Here is a 16,424-nt window from a genome sequence, read left to right on the forward strand (position 1 = left end):
GGGACGTGCCGCCGAGAGAGGCGCCGCAGCCAATCAGGGTGAGGCGGTGGGGCGTGACCTAGGCGGCGATGGGAGATGGGGTGGGGGGTGTGGCCCGGGCTGCAATAAGGAGGCGTGGTCTTCGGGGAGAGGGGGCGGGGATTGGGTGGAGCGTGGAGGAGGGGGGTGGGGGAATCGCAAGGCAATTCTGGGGGTTGTAGTTCTGGCGGGATCACGTGACGGGGCGGAGTGGGGGGCGGGAACTCCATTTCCCAGCGTGCTCAGCGGCGGAGCGGAGCCGGAGCGGCGGCGGGGTGAGGAACGGGGGGGGGGGGTAGGTTTGGGGGTTCCCCCTGCACCGCACACGGGGGGTTTGGGGGCGCGGGGGGCGTGGGGGGGGGATCAGGCCCTTTTCTCCCTCCTCCCCCTCTCCGGTTGGGGGGGGAGCTCTGGACGGGGCTCCCTTTGTGCCCCCCCGAAAGGCAGAGTTCACCTCTGGGCCTTGCACTGCCCCGTGACCCCCCCCGCGTTCCCCCCCCACCCCGTTTTTGGGGGTCTGACCCTGCAGCGCCCCCCCCACAGATCATCACCCTTAACCACCCCCACCCCCCCATGGAACTCCCCCAATCCCCCCATTTCCAGGGTCTGATCCGGCAGTACCCCCCCCAAATAATCACCCTTAACACACACCCCCCCCGCCCCCCCCCTCCTGTCACCCCCATCTCCAGGGCCTGATCCTACAGCCCCCCCCCCTCCCCAAACTCACCCCCCCACACAACCCCGCCCCTCCTTCCATCCCATAAATGAGGGCTGTCCCGCAGAGCCCCCCCCCGCATGGAAACCCCCCATTCCCCCCCATTTCCAGGGCCTGACCCTGAAGAGCCCCCCCAAATAATTACCTATAACAACCCCCCAATGGAACCCCCCCCCAATCCCCCCCATTTCCAATGTCTGACCAGCAGAGCCCCCCCAAATAATTATCCTTAACACCCCCCCCATGAACCCCCCCCCAATCCCCCCATTTCCAGTGTCTGACCCTTCAGTGCCCCCCAAATAATTACCTATAACAACTTCCCCATGGAACCCCCCCAATCCCCCCCATTTCCATGTCTGACCCAGCAGAGCCCCCCCCCAAATAATCACCCTTAACAACTCCCCCACCATGGAACCCCCCCCAATCCCCCCATTTCCAGTGTCTGACCCTTCAGTGCCCCCCCCAAACCCCTCTCCCTACACAACCCATACCCCCCCCCCTCTCTCCCCCCCCAAACTTTAACCCCTGACTTTTCTCCCTTGCAGCGTCCCCCCCCACCCCAAACTTTCTCCGGATGCGGGGTCCCCTCCTGGCGGCCGCCACCCGGGGCTGGGGGCTATGGCCGAGGGTGGCCCCCTGGCCCGTGCCATCCGCGCCAAGCTGGAGGCCGCCCTGCAGCCCACCCACCTGCAGGTTCTGGACGAGAGCCCCCGCCACGGTGGCCCCCCCGGAGTCGAAACCCACTTCTCGGTGGTGGTGGTGAGCGGGCGCTTCGCCGGGCTGCCCCCCCTCCAACGACACCGCCTGGTCCACGCCGCCCTCAGCGCCGAGCTGGCCGACCCCTCCACGCCCTCGCCATCGTGGCCAGGACCCCCCAGCAATGGGAGTGCGACCCCCAGGTGCCCCCCCGGCCCCCTTGTTTGGGGGGGTCCAAGCGGGAACGGCGCAAGAGAGGGTGGGCGCAGAGGGGGACGCGCCCGGGAATCAATGATGGATGTCACACACCCCCCCCCCGCCACCTCCGGTGACGCCGCCGCGAGGATGGAGCCCAAACTAAAGGGAGGGGGTGGTGTGGGGGGGCAAAAATATTGGGGTGCCCCCCCTACCCTCCCCACCCCGCATCACCCCCAGTCACCCCAACCACATTTTCCCTGCTCTCACCCTGGGGGTGGTGGTGGATTTTGGGGGTCCCACCCTGACCCCATCCTCCTCCCAACCCCTCCCCTCTCCCACTTTGGGGGGGGGGGGGGGGGCGGATTTTGGGGGTCCCACCCTGACCCCATCCTCCCCCCAACCCCTCCCCTCTCCCACCTTGAGGGGGGGGGGGAATGGATTTTGGGGGTCCACCCTGACCCATCCTCCCCCCAACCCCTCCCCTCTCCCACTTTGGGGGGGGGGGGCGGATTTTGGGGGTCCCATCCTGACCCCATCCTCCCCCCAACCCTCCCCTCTCCCACCTTGAGGGGGGGGGGGAATGGATTTTGGGGGTCCCACCCTGACCCCATCCTCCCTACAACCTCTTCTGACTCCCACCTTTGAGGGGGGCGGATTTTGGGGGTCCCACCCCCTGGGTCCCACCCTGACTCCATCCTCCCCCCAACCCCTCCCCGCTCCCCCTTGGGGGGTGGGGGGGGGGATTTTGGGGTGTCCCCCCCCCATTTAATTTAATTTTTAAATCAATTCACCATCTCAGGCGCGTCCCCCTCTGACCCCCCGACCCCCCCCCCCCCCAAAAAAATAAACGCTCCCCCAGGAGAGCAACTTGGAAATGGAACTGGATCCTCCTTCCACGCTGGGGGGGGGGGAGAGATTTGGGGTGATTTAGGGTTTTTTTCGTTTGTTTGTTTGTTTAATTAATTTACAAACATCTAAAAACTACAGCACGGCACGACTGCGAACGGACAGAACTACGGGGGGGGGGGGCCGGGGGGGATGCCCCCTCACGGACCAGCTACACCGAAGGGGTTTGGGGGGGAGGGCGAGAAGGGGGGGGGGGACGAGGAGGAGGAGGAGGAGATGAAGCACACGCCGCTCGATTGCTTGGGGGGGGGGGGGGGGGGGGCTGCTCGCGAGGCTGGGGAGGTGGGGGGGGGGGTCCCTAAATATTTGGGGGGGGGGGGGCTGCCCGTGATTTTGGGGGGCTGCCGGGGGGGGGGGGGGCCTCCGAAGCGCTTTTGCATAGACCGACACTTCCCATCTCAGGGAGGGGGGGGCACAGCCTCGGGACACACACACCCCCTCCCCTTGTACCCCACATGTTTTGGGGGGGGGGTGTCTCAGCCCTGGGACCCCCCCCCCGTACCCCACTGTGGTTTTTTTTTGGGGGGGGGGGGGGGGGTCTGGGCCCCGCTTTGTGCTTTGCAAACCGCTGGTGGTTTTGTGCTCTGGGCTCGGGGAGGGGGGGAGGAAAAGGGGGTGCTGGGGGGGTAGGGGGGCGGAAATGGGGGTGCACCCCCACCCCGCACCAGCCCCCCCCCCCCAAAGAAAGAAAATCCTTAAAATCCTTTTAAAAATAAATAAATAAATAAATAAATAAATAAATGGCAGTTTTGGGAGTCCCCACCCCACTGCACCCCAAAATTCAGCTGTGCCCCCCCCTTCCCCCCCCCCCCCCCCAAGGAAGGGGGGGGGGGGGGGGAGTCGGGGCAGCCCCTGCTCCCCCATAAGCGAGAGGGGAGGCACCTATGGGTGACGCCTCGGGGCACCCACCCCCGGCAGTGTCTGGTGGGGGGGGGGGGTGGGAGAAGCCCCCCCCTATTGAACCCCAAAATTACACCGGGGGGGGGGGCTGTGGCACCCTGTCTCTGTGTGTGTGTGTGTGCACTCAGCAAGGGCTCTGCACCCCAAAATTCGAGGCACCCCAGGGTGCTGTGCTCAGCGAGGGGCTCTGCACCCCAAAGTCTTGTGCACCCCAAAGGCGCCGGGCACCCCCCGGGGTCGTGTGCTTTAAATAGGTGGCACCCTAAAATGCCATGCGGCACCCCAACATCCCCTGCACCCCAAAGTGCTGTGCACCCCCACATCCCCTGCACCCCAAAGGGGTGAGCACCCCGACATCCCCTGCACCTCCCCCGAGGCACGTACCCCAAAGGGGTGAGCGCCTCGAAATGCCACGCACCCCCAAAGCGTTGCGCACCCCAAAAGGCTGAGCACCCCGAAATGCCACGCACCCCCAAAGCGTTGTGCACCCCAAAGGGCTGAGCACCCCGAAATGCCACGCAGCCCAAAGGGTTGTGCACCCAAAAGGCTGAGCACCCCGAAATGCCACGCACCCCCAAAGCGTTGTGCACCCCAAAAAGCACCCCTTGTGCACCCCAAGGCGTGGACCCCAAAGGGGTGAGCGCCCCAAAAAGCCGTGCACCCCAACACACCGTGCACCCCAAAGGGTTGAGCGCCCCCAGGCTTGGATCCCCAAAGGGTTGAGCACCCAAAAAGCTGTGCACCCCGACATACCCTGTGCCCCAAAGGGCTGTGTATCCCAAAGGGTTTTGCACCCCCCAACGTGCCGTGCACCCCGAGGCGCTGTGCACCCCCAGGGGTCCTGCACCCCCAGGGTGTGTCCCCCCCCCACAATCCTCCTGGGGTGCAGATGGACACCCCCCCACACTTTCACCCCTGGCGCCGTTCTTACAGATGGGGAAACTGAGGCACGGCGCTGCCACCCCCCCCATCCCTGCCCCCCTGAGATGGAGCCTTCATCCTCCTCCTCTCCTCCCTGGCCCAGCAGGGATGCTGGGGGGTGGGGGGCGGGGGGGGCACAGGGCCCATCCCACCCCCCGGCAAGGCTGAGGGACCCCCGAGCCCCCCAACCCTCAGCCCCCCGGGAGCGAGCAGCTATTCACAGAGGGGATGACACCGAGAAAAGAATGGGGGGGGGGGGGGGAGGGGGAGCTTGAGGAAGGAAAGGGGGGGGGGCAGGAATTATTTTTTTGGGGGGGGGGGGGTGGGGGGGCCAAGTGCAAATGAAAAAGATCCCAAAAATGCTCCAAGAAGACGTTTCACAGTGTCTAACGAGACTAATCCCCCCGGGGATTGGGGGGGAGGGGGGGCGGCAGGGAGGGGAGCCGGGATTTGGGGGGGTTTGGGGGTTGGGGGGGTTGTGTGTGTGTGTGTGTGTGTGTGTGTCTCCCCCCCCCCCCCATCACTGCAAGACTTGCCCCCGGGTTTCGGGTAGTTTCAAGGCGAGGGAGCTGCCGAGGGCCAGGGCGGCGGAGGCCAGGAGGATGGGCACCGCTTTGGTGATGCCCACGAAGGAGGTGAAGATGCTGATGCCCAGCACGGCCGCCAGCTTGCACAGGGCGTTGAGGAAACCGAAAGCCGTCGTCCTGCCGGGGTAGGGACACACACACACACACACACACACACACACACGACACATAAAGGGGTGTGGGGTGGCATCGCGGGGTGGCCCCCAAGGGACAGATTCTATCCCTGCCACCCACCCACCCTCCCCCTGGATTGCGCCCACGGAGGGCAGGTGGCACCCGAAAAGTCGTACCCGGCATCCCGTGCTTTGTAGTCAGCACCCAAAACCCTGGACCCGGCACCCAAAACCTACACAGGATCCAGAATCTTCCGCCCACCACCTTCCACCCAAAACCTTCTGCCCAGCACCTAAAACCTTCTATCCAGCACCCAAAACCCTCTGCCCAGCACCTAAAATCTTCTGCCTGGCACCCAAAACCCTGGACCCGGCACCCAAAACCTTCTACCCAGCACCTAAAACCTTCTACACAGCACCCAAAACCTCATGCTTGGCACCCAAACCCTCCCACTCGGCACCCAAAACCCCAGACCTGGCACCCAAAACCTCTCAACCCAGCACCCCACATCTGGCACTCAGCACCCAAAACCTCATGTTTGGCACCCAAACCCTCCCACTCGGCACCCAAAACCCCAGACCTGGCACCCAAAACCTCTCAACCCAGCACCCCACATCTGGCACTCAGCACCCAAAACCTCATGTTTGGCACCCAAACCCTCCCACCCAGCACCCAAAACCCCAGACCTGGCACCCAAAACCTCATGCTTGGCACCCAAACCCTCCCACTCGGCACCCAAAACCCCAGACCTGGCACCCAAAACCTCTCAACCCAGCACCCCACATCTGGCACTCAGCACCCAAAACCTCATGCTTGGCACCCAAAACCTCCCACCCGGCACCCAAAACCCCGGACCTGGCACCCAAAACCTCTCAAGCCAGCACCCAAAACCTCATGCTTGGCACCCAATACCCCAGACCTGGCACCCAAAACCTCATGCTTGGCACCCAAACCCTCCCACCCGGCACCCAAAACCTCATGCTTGGCACCCCACGTCTTCCATCGAGCACCCAAAACCTCACACACACACACCCCCCCCCGGCACCCCACACCTTGCACCCGGTACCCCCCGCACCTCTTGTCGGAGGGGTAGAGCTCCACGGTGAGCACGTCGAGGGCGTTCCAGGAGGCGATGCTGACGCCGCCGAAGAGGCAGAGCAGCGCGATCATGGCCGACTCGCTGTTGCCGAAGGAGAGGAAGAAGCAGCTGACGCAGGACATGACGCTGGAGCCGGCTGGTGGAGGACACACACGCACACGCACACACACACGCACACACACACACACGGAATGGTTTGGGTGGGAAGGGACCTTAAAGACCACCCGGTTCCATCCAGGGACACCTCCCACCAGCCCAGGTTGCTCCAAGCCCCCTCCAACCTGGCCTTGAACCCCTCCAGGGATGGGGCAGCCACAGCTTCTCTGGGCAACCTGGGCCAGGCTCTCACCACCCTCAAAATAAAGAACTTCTTCCCAATATCTAACCTAAATCTCTCCTTTTTCAACTTAAAACCCTCCCCCCTCGTCCCATCGCTCCCCTCCCTCATCAAGAGTCCCCCTCCCCAGCTTTCCTGGAGCCCCTTGAGGGACTGGAAGGCGCTCCAAGGTCTCCCCGGAGCCTTCTCTTCTCCAGGCTGAACCCCCCCAACTCTCTCAGCCCCCCCTCCCAGCAGAGGGGCTCCAGCCCTCCCAGCATCTCCAGGGCCCCACATCGGGGACAAGCGTCCTCCCCACTTAGGAAGGGAAACTGAGGCAGGAGATCATGGAATCATGGATCGTTTAGGTAGGAAGGGACCTTTGAAGGCCAACTAGTCCAACCTCCATGCCATGAGCAGGGACATCATAGCAACCTGGTGCGGTGGGGAGGTGTCCCCAGGGCAGGAGGATGATCTTTAAGGTCCCTTCCAACCCGAACCATTCCATGATTCTATGATCTCCACCTAGACCAGGTTCTCAAAGCCCCGTCCAACCTGACCCGGAAGGTTCTCATGGACGTGGGGCACCTCCCACCTCTTTGGACAACCCGGGTCAGCGTCCCACCACCCTCAGCGTAACCAAAGCTCCTCCTGGACCCCCACCCAGCATGCGGAGGCGGCCGATCTTGTCCATGAGGAGGGCAGAGACGATGTTGCCGGGGAGGACGGCCAAGGTGCCCAAGAAGCTGACGAAGTAGATCATGTAGGCGTTGTTGTCGTCGCTGAAGTCCAGCTGGCAGCCCTCCTTGTTGTGCAGGAAGGTGCTGTTCACCACCCGGCTGTTGATGAACTTGTACTCAAAGAGATCTGTCGGGACGGAGAAAGGGGTTCGGCGGGGCCCCCGCCTTTGGGGACCCATCCCGACACCACCACCACCCTTCCCCCTCCTTTACCCGTGTTGTAGAAGACGGTGGAGATGAAGGTGCAGTTCTTGAAGAAGGTGTTGCTGGAGGTGATGTCCTCGAAGTAACAGTCCTCGAAGAGCGAGTCCTCGAACGTCACCGACTTCATCTTCAGGCCGATGAACCTGGTGGGGTCGGATTGGGGAGGGGGGGGGAGGGGGGGGGGGGAGAGGAAGCGCTTGGCTCATCACCTCCACTCATGCAACGAGCGGGCCCGGCCTCAGCTCCCCCCCCCCACCCCGGCCAAGGACGTACTTGTCGTTGAAGTACTCTCCGCCCTGGTGGATCTGGTTCTCCAGGGTGAAGTTGAAGGTGAAGTGTCGGACCTTCTCGCGGGTGAAGAGCTTGGTGCGTGAGGCGTATTCGATGTTCTGCAGGTGCTTGATCATGTCCGGGAACCAGACGGTCAGCCCGTAGTAACTGCGGGGAGAGGGGGGGGGGCTCAGCCCGGGCACCCCCACCTCCCAACCCTCCCAGTCCCCTCCCAGTGCTGCCAGTCCCATCCCGGTGCTGCCCATCCCAGTGCCAGTCCCATCCTGGTGCTGCCAGTCCCACCCCAGTGCTGCCCATCCCAGTGCCAGTCCTACCTCAGTCCCACCCCATCCCATCCCAGTGCTGCCAGTCCCATCCCAGTTCCACCTCAGTGCTGCCAGTCCCACTGCCAGTCCCATCCCAGTGCTGCCAGTCCCATCCCAGTTCCATCTCAGTGCTGCCAGTCCCACTGCCAGTCCCATCCCAGTGCTGCCCGGCCCCATCTCGGTGCTATCCCAGTGTTGTTCATCCCATCCCAGTACTGCCAGTCCTGCTTCCAGTCCCATACCAGTTCCATCCCAGTGCTGCCCATCCTGCTGCCCATCCCATCCCAGTGCTGCCTGTCTTGCTGCCAGTCCCATCCCAGTGCTGTCCGTCTTGCTGCCAGTCCTATCCCAGTTCCATCCCAGTGCTGCCCATCCTGCTGCCAGTCCCATCCCAGTGCTATCAGTCCTATCCCAGTGCTGCCAGTCCCACTGCCAGTTCCATCCCAGTGCTGCCATCCTGCTGCCAGTCCCATCCCAGTGCTACCAGTCCCATCCCAGTGCTGTCCATCCCACTTGCAGTCCCACCCCAGTGCTGCCCATCCTGCTGCCAGTCCTATCCCAGTGCTACCAGTCCCATCCCGGTGCTGCCAGTCCTATCCCAGTGCTGCTCATCCTGCTGCCAGTCCTATCCCAGTCCTGTCCCAGTGCTGTTCATCCCATCCCATCCCATCCCATCCCATCATCCCATCCCACCCCATCCCCATCCCTGTCCACCCTGCTACCAGTCCCATCCCAGTCCCCTCCCAGTGCTGCCCATCCCTCTGCCCGTCCCACCCCAGCCCCATCCGGGTGCCGCCCGGCTCTGGCCGTGCCGTGGGGTGACGGCACCCCCGGGGTGTGTCCCCCCCCCGACCCCGGGTCCCACCTGAAGGACATGGTGAACCACACGGCCATCATCATCAGCGTCACCCGGCGGTACTCGGGGGCGAAGCACTGCTGGAAGTTGCTCCAGACCTACGGGGGAGGGACAAGGGGGGGACATGGGAGGTGACGAGGGGACACGGTGGGGAGCAGGGGGGTGTGTGTGTGTGTGTGTCCCCACCGGTGCAGGACCTGGCCTCACCTGCTGGGAGAGGTTGAGGAATCGGACGAGCCAGCGCCGGTACCACGTTCCAGTGTCCGACTGGATCTCGATGAGCTCGTCCTCCCTCTTGATGGTCTTGATGTGGGTGACCTGCGGAGGGCGGGGGGGGACACACACACAGTTTGGGGACACTGGGAAGCGCCAGCCTCGGCCAAGGCTCCCAGGTGAGACCCATCCCCACCTTGTGCCTCAGTTTCCCCCCCCGGTAAAGCCAGGCTGAGCCCCCCCCAGGCGGTGCTTTTCCTGGAGGTGGGGATTTGGAGCCTCCCCCGGGCTGTTGGGTGCCCAAAGGCTCAGCGCCAGGGTGGGGTGGGGAGGACAACTTACCGAGAAGACCCTCTCAGGGTGGCCCTTGGCCCTCATGTTGGTGTCATGGACCTGCTTCAGCACCATCCAGGCCTCGTCGTGTTTGCCGTTCTGCAAGGCAGAGCCCGGGGTCACCCCGCGACCAGTCCTGTCCCAGTCCCACCACCCACTCAGGGTCCCTGCCTGGGTCCCCCCATCTCCATCAACTGTTCAGGGTCCCACCACCCACTTGGAGGTCCCTAGTTGGGTCCTTCCGTCTCCATCACCCACTTGAGGGTCCCTGCTTGGGTCCCTCCATCTCCATCACCCACTCAAGGTCCCTGCCCACACCCCACTACCCATCTGGGGGTCCCTAGTTGGGTCCCTCCTTCTCTATCACCTACTCAAAGGCCCGGCTGAAGCCTCACCACCCACCTGGGGGTCCCTGTCCAGTTCCTCCCATCTCCATCACCCACCTGGGGTCCCTGCTTGGGTCCCTCCACCTCCATCACCCACTCAGGGTTCCTTCCCAGGTCCCACCACCTACCTGGGGCCCCTGCCTGGGTCCCACCACCCACTTGGGGGTCTCTAGTTGGGTACCTCCATCTCCATCACCCACCTGGAGTCCCTGCCTGGGTCCCACCACCCACTTGGGGGTCCCTGCCCAGTTTCCCCCATCTCCACTACCCACTTGGGGGTCCCTGCCTGGGTCCCACCACCCACTCGGGGGTCCCTAGTTGGGTCCCTCTTGCTCCATCACCCACACAAGGTCCCACCACCCACCTGGGGGTCCTTGCCTGGGTCCCCCCACCTACCTGGGGTTCCCTGCCCAGTTCCCCCCATCTCCATCACCCACTTGGGGGTCCCTGCCTGGGTCCTTCCATCTCTGCCACCAGCTCAGGACCCTGCCCAGCTCCCCACTATCCCACCACCCACTCGGGGTCCCTGCTTACACCCCAAGCCCCCCCAGCAGGATACGGCCCTGCGTCCCCCCGGCTCCGCTCACCTCCAGGAAGAAGCGGGGGCTCTCGGGCATGGTGGTGAGCGCCCCGATGGCGAAGACGGAGGGGAAGGCGCAGACCAGGACGAAGACCCTCCAGCTGTGGAACTGGTACGCCGAGCCCATCTGGAAGCTCCAGCCTGAGAGACGGGACAGGACAGGACACGGTGGTGGGGCTGAGACACCCCCCCCCCCCCCCCCCAAACTCGCCGCACGCTCCGGCCCCCGGGGAGGGCTCTTACCGTAGTGGGGGATGATGGCCCAAGCCATGGCGGAGGCATAGATGCCCCCGATCATCCAGAACATGCAGAGCCAGCTCAGGTGCTCCCCGCGCTTCTCCTGCGCCAGGAACTCCGAGAAGTAGGAGAAGACGATGGGGATGGAGCCGCCGATGCTGGGGGGGGGGGACGGGACACGGGGGGGACGACAGACACGACACAAAAGGGCACAACGGGTGTCATGTCACCACCCGCCCCGGCATCCCCACCGCAACCCGGGGTTGGGGCGGGGGGGGGGGGTTCAGCACATCAAGGGAGCGGGAGGGAGCTCAGCCCCCCGCCCCCAATATGGGGGTCCCCTACGTGGTGTTGTGCCCCCCCCCCCTCCAACCCCCAGCCCTTACCCCACGCCCGAGAGGAGGCGGCAGAAGAGGAAGGTGCCGTAGCCTTGGACGAAGGAGGAGAAGAAGGCAAAGACGCTGTTGACGGAGAGGGAGATGAGGAGGCACTGCCTTCGGCCCAGGCGGTCGGCCAGCCCGCCCCACAGGAAGGCGCCCACCATCATGCCCAGGTACACGATGAGCCCTGGGGACACACACACACACACACACACACACAGGGGGGTGCCATCAGTCCTGGGGGGGGACCCAGGGACCCGCACCCTGAGTCGGCGATCGGGGCAGGGGTGGCGATGACACACACCCCCCACCCTGAGCTGAGCACAGCCAGGACGCCTGGGTCCCCTCGCAGGGAGGGGGGGCTGACCCCCACGTATGAACCCAGGGGACACTTGGGTTGTCCCCTCTGCTCTGCTAGGGGACAAAGGGGGGGAAGAGATGTCCCCATGGGGGAACAAAAGGATGGAGAGGGGGCAGAGATGTCCCCAGGGGGGACACAAAGGGATGGGGGGGAAGAGATGTCCCCAGGGGGGAACAAAGAGATGGGGGGGCCAGAGATGTCCCCAGGGGGGGACAAAGGGATGGAGAGGGGGCAGAGATGTCTCCATGGGGGACACAAAGGGATGGGGGGGAAGAGATGTCCCCAGGGGGGGACAAAGGGATGGAGAGGGGGCAGAGATGTCCCCAGGGGGGACACAAAGGGATGGGGGGGTGGAGATGTCCCCAGGGGGGACACAAAGGGATGAGGGGGTGGAGATGTCCCCAGGGGGGGGACAAAGAGATGGGGGTGCCAGAGATGTCCCCAGGGGGGGACAAAGGGATGGGGGGGTGGAGATGTCCCTAGGGGGGACACAAAGGGATGGGAGGGGGGGCCAGAGATGTCCCCAGGGCCCCCCATACCTCCTGCATCCAGCCCCTACTCCTGCCCCGAGTTTGCCAGGTCTCAGGGAGGGGACACACCGGTAACACCGGGGACTTTGTGGGGGGGGGGGTGGTTCAGGCTGCAGCGGGCATTGCGGAGAAGGGGGGAGCGCGCCGCAGTGCGGCCAACGCAGCCACCCGCAGCCCCCCCAAACCCGCTTGCAGAATCCCCTTATCAGCCCCGGGCAGGAGGGATGGGGGGGGCTCTGCCTTGGCCCCCCCCCGTCACCATCCCCGGCTGCAGCGGGGAGATAAGCCGGGGGCTGAGGGGGCTGCGGGGCCGGGGGGGGGGCGTCAGTCACAGCCTGACTGCACAGCAGCATTCACCCCCCACCCTGACCCCCCCTCTCCCCATTGCTCTGGTGGGGACCGGTGTGGGACTGGGAGGAGGAGGACGGTGGGAGCCCTACGCCTGGGGGGGTTCCATGTTCCTCCTTGTCCCCACATCTCCTTCTGGCCCCCCACAACTCACTCTGCATCTCCATGCCCCCCCCCCCATCTTCTTGTGTCCCTTCCACAGCTTGTGGTGTCCCCCCATAGCCCGTGTCCCTCCGTACCCCCCACATTGTCCCCATGTTCCCCCCTGCCCCCCCCACATCTCCTCGTGTCCCTCCACAGCTATGTCCCGTGTCCCCCATGTTGCCTGTGTCCCCCCATAGTCCCACATCTCCTGTGCCCCCCCCCGGCCCCCCGCATCTCCCTGTGACCCCACCTCCCCCTGTGCCTCTCTGATCTCCACGTGTCCCCATCCTTCCCGGCATCCCCGTGTCCCCCCACGTCTCCCCACGTCCCTCCACATCCCTCTGCTCATCTTCTCCCATGTCTCCATCTGCTTCTGTCTCCCCACATCTCCCCACATCCCTTCTGCGTCCCCCCATGTCCCTCACGTCCCTCCATATCCCCCCGACAGCTCGTGTCACCCCATGTCCCCTACCCACCCCTGTTCCCCATGTCCCTCCATCTCCCCATCTGCTCATGTGACCCCATATCCCTTGTCCTTCCGTGTCCCCATCTACTTGTGTCCCCTCATATCTCTCCACATCCCCCACCTCCCAATGCCCCTCCACGTCCCCCCACGTCACCCCATGTCCCTTATGTCCCTCCATATCCCCCTGCCTGCTCATGACCCCCATCTCCCCATGTTCCCTATGTCCTTCCATGTCCCCATCTGCTCGTGTGTCCCCACAACTCCCCGTGTCCCCCCATATCTCATGTCCCTCCATATCCCCCTGCCTGCTCATGTCCCCCCTGGGACTCCCCCGTATCTCTCCACACCCCCCATCTCCCAGTGCCCCTCCATGTCCCCCCATGTCCCCCTCTCCCTCATGTGTCCCTCCATGGCCCTCTACCTGCTCATGTCCCCCCACATCTCTCAGTGCCCCTCCATGTCCCCCCAGGTCCCCCTGTCCCCCCGTATCCCTTATGTCCTTCCACATCCCTCTACTGCTCATGTCCCCCCACATCCCCCATCTCCCTGTGCCCCTCCATGTCCCTCTGTCCCTCATGCCCCCCATATCTCATGTCCCTCCATGTCCCTCCACCTGCTCATGTCCCCCCACATCCCCCATCTCCCTGTGCCCCTCCATGTCCCCCCATGTCCCCCTCTCCCTCATGTGCCCCTCCATGTCCCTCTGTCCCTCATGCCCCCCATATCTCATGTCCCTCCATATCCCTCTACCTTCTCATGTCCCCCCCCATCTCTCCACACCCTCCGTCTCCCAGTGCCCCCCCGCCCCGTTCCCCTGTCCCCATCTCACCCAGCATGCCCTTGTTGGAGTCGGAGAGGCACATGTCCTTCTCGGCGCTGGGCAGGACGAAGCCCACCACGAAGACCTCCACGCCGTCGGCCATGAGGGCCAGTCCCAGGACGAAGTAGAGGGTCCACTGGAAGCGGCCGTGGCCGCACTCCTGCAGGATGAGCTCGTACTGCTGCGCCAGCTCCTCCTTGTCCTTCCTCCGCTGGCCCTCGCTGTCATCGAAGGCGCCCACGGCCGCCTCGGCCCCCAACCGCTCCCCGGTTTTCATCGAGTCGTGCCGGGGGATGCCCTGGTACTCGCCCTCGTAGATCTCGTCCTCCTCGTCGTGCCCTTCGGTGGCGTCGCTGGAAGCCCCCTCCTCTTCGTTGGCCCCCTCGCCCCCCCGGTAGTAGCCGTCCTGGGGCGCGTAGTCTTCATCGTCCTCCTCTTCCTCGAAGCGGGAGTAGGAGCGCTTGGTGTACTCGTCCTGCATGCGGTCCATGCCCTTGCTCACCTTCTTGGCCGCGTGTTTCTTCACTTCCTTGGCGATGTCCTTGGCGCCCCGGATGAAGGCCGTCCGGTCTCGGAAGCTCTCATCCATGGTGCCGGTGGGATGGGCCGGGACACCGGGATGGAGAGAGGGGGCTCTGCCTCGGGGGCCGCGAGGCCCTCACGCCCGGGGACAGCGGTGGGATGCGGGGAGACGGGTGACGGCGCTACCCATCCGCGTGGCGCCGGCTGGGAGGGGACGCGGGGGGACCCCGGACTCCGGCCGGGACCTGAGGAGCCCAGACACAAGCAGGGGCCGGTTTAGGGTGGGAACGGCCGTGTCCCACCTCCCCCCGGGGTTTGCTCCGCTCTGAGCTCCCCCCACTGGCACCCCTAACAATTTTTCCCCGTTTTGGGTGGAAATGGGAGGATTTAGGGCACCCCAGCCCCACGGCAAGGTGTTGGGGGGGTCACCCTAAGGGGGACACGGGGAGACCAGATTGAGGCCAGCTCCAGGGGACAGCAGGTCTCATGCTCAGGTGTCCCCTCCCCTCGCTTGGAGGATCAAAGCTCTTATGGGTGCCCACATCTCAGCAGGATTTAAAGCACCCGTTGACCTCAAGGTGGGATCCAAGGTGGATTCTCCGGTGTCTAATAACGGGGCTGAGCACAAGCTGCGGCGTGGCTTCGCCTCCCTCTGCCTCTTCTCTCCCACCCGCCCGTTCGAGCCAAAATCCGCCAGAAATTCCAAGATCAATCGATCTGGGCGGGGGGAGAAGGGAGCGTGGCACACACGGGGGTGATACGGGGACAGATCCCCAAGGAAAAACAGGACAAGTTGAAGGACGAGGGGGTCGGCCCACGTCTCCCCTGCCATTGCCAGGCCACCCACCCCATCCGCCCACCCGGGGACCCCGCTGTCCCTTGGGGATGGGGTGCCCAAGCCCGGAGCTCCGCAGGGCTCCTGTGCCCCCCAGCTCAGACCCACGGCGGGGATCCTGGCAGTGACGGATCCCAGCGGGGAGAAGAAGGGTCCCACGGCTCCTCCATCCCCCCCCGGGCCGGCCAGGGCTCCCCAGGCCATGGGGACTCCCACGTCCCCATCAGCGCCCCCCCCCAGCCCATTGATGGAAAAGGCCCCGCCATCCCCTCACTGGGGCTGGGAAGGTGTGGCCTCGCCAAGGACCAATGAGCTCCAGGGGGCGTGGCCACCCCACGGACATCAATGGGGCCGCGGAGGCATGGCCCAGCTGTTCGACCAATGAGCTTTCAGGGGGCGTGGCCACGCAGCTGCATTCCCCCTCCCACCCCCCAGCTCAGGGCACCCTTGGGCGGGGTGGGGGGGGGGGGGGGGGTGGTGTCACAGCGCTGGGGTCAGACCTTGGGGACCCCCCCCTTGGGGTGACCCCAGAAGGGCGCAGGGGGTGGGGGTCCCCGATGAGAGCTGGGGCCAGGGGCACCCCTGCCCACTGCCAGCGGGAGGGGGACACCCCCCCACCCCCCCTAATTGCACCCCCCTGCTGGGCTGCAGCCTGGATCTGGCCTTTCCGTGTCCATCCCCCGTCCCCCCCCAAAAGGGACATTGGGGACAAGGGAGCCGGGAGGGGGGGACGGGGACGACGACATTGGGGACACCCAGGATTGCAAGTCACCACCAAAAATTAGGCCGGCAGCGGGCCTGGACTGACACACACACACCCCCCCCCGTTTTCTTGGGGACCCACAACTCCCCAAGGGCACCGGGGTCCCCAAAACCTCCCAGTGCTGCAGAGGTGGGGGTGGTTTTGGGAAGGTGGGTTTTGGGGGGGGGTCCTGGGCTGGGCGATGGTGGCCGCGTCCCCGGCCACCCAAGGCAGAGCAGGGGACAGGGGAGGCTTCCAGAAGGGCTTTGGCTACTGGGGCGGGGGGTGAAGGGGGCACCCTCAGCACCCAACGGTCTGGGGGGGGGGGGTCAACACTCCAGAGGCTCCAATCCGCCCTTCCTGTCCCCACGCATCCCGTACCCCCAGCCCAGTGTGTCCCGTCCCCCCCCACTCCCCCCCACCCCAAGCCCTGCAGAGCCCAGAGCAGCTTGTGACAGGGATGGACCCACAGCCCCCCAGCCTGGGCAGTGGGCACAGACACTGCTGACCCAGCTCGGGGGAGGGGGGGGTGGGGGTGGCTGGCATGACCCCCCCCCCCAAAAGGGCTATTTTTATCCCTGGCGAGGCAGGAGTTGAGCCGCAGGGAAGGGGACGCAGCCGGCACCGTGTGTGTGTCCCCCCCCCGATCCAGGGCACAGCG

General features: G+C 65.0%; 2 protein-coding genes across 2 annotated transcripts; one reads left to right on the forward strand and one right to left on the reverse strand.

Moving 5' to 3' along the window:
• Positions 1 to 1,307: 1,307 nt before the first annotated feature.
• Positions 1,308 to 1,724, forward strand: LOC141478910 (bolA-like protein 1). Its single transcript, XM_074167853.1, is given in 4 exon segments — positions 1,308 to 1,341; positions 1,344 to 1,568; positions 1,571 to 1,675; positions 1,678 to 1,724. Coding segments are annotated over 4 exon segments (411 nt in total).
• Positions 1,725 to 4,874: 3,150 nt separating this feature from the next.
• On the reverse strand, positions 4,875 to 14,253 carry SV2A (synaptic vesicle glycoprotein 2A). Its single transcript, XM_074167852.1, has 12 exons — positions 13,674 to 14,253; positions 11,002 to 11,182; positions 10,622 to 10,773; positions 10,386 to 10,519; positions 9,422 to 9,511; positions 9,074 to 9,184; positions 8,876 to 8,964; positions 7,688 to 7,852; positions 7,424 to 7,557; positions 7,134 to 7,337; positions 6,131 to 6,290; positions 4,875 to 5,058 (listed from the first exon to the last, which is right to left on the reverse strand). The coding sequence occupies exons 1-12, from the start codon at positions 14,251 to 14,253 to the stop codon at positions 4,875 to 4,877; spliced, it is 2,184 nt and encodes a 727-aa protein (XP_074023953.1).
• Between the last annotated feature and the right edge of the window lie 2,171 nt (positions 14,254 to 16,424).

The sequence above is a fragment of the Numenius arquata genome, unplaced genomic scaffold, assembly GCF_964106895.1.
Source record: "Numenius arquata unplaced genomic scaffold, bNumArq3.hap1.1 HAP1_SCAFFOLD_1434, whole genome shotgun sequence".
Taxonomy (NCBI): Eukaryota; Metazoa; Chordata; class Aves; order Charadriiformes; family Scolopacidae; genus Numenius; species Numenius arquata.

Coding starts and splice junctions, on each gene's coding strand:
- SV2A (XM_074167852.1), bottom strand. CDS start 14,253: ATGGATGAGAGCTTCCGAGACCGGACGGCCTTCATCCGGGGCGCCAAG. Junction 10,520..10,621: donor GGCCATCATCCCCCACTACG/GTAAGAGCCCTC, acceptor CCCGTCTCTCAG/GCTGGAGCTTCCAGATGGGC. Junction 5,059..6,130: donor CTCTACCCCTCCGACAAGAG/GTGCGGGGGGTA, acceptor CTACCCCGGCAG/GACGACGGCTTTCGGTTTCC.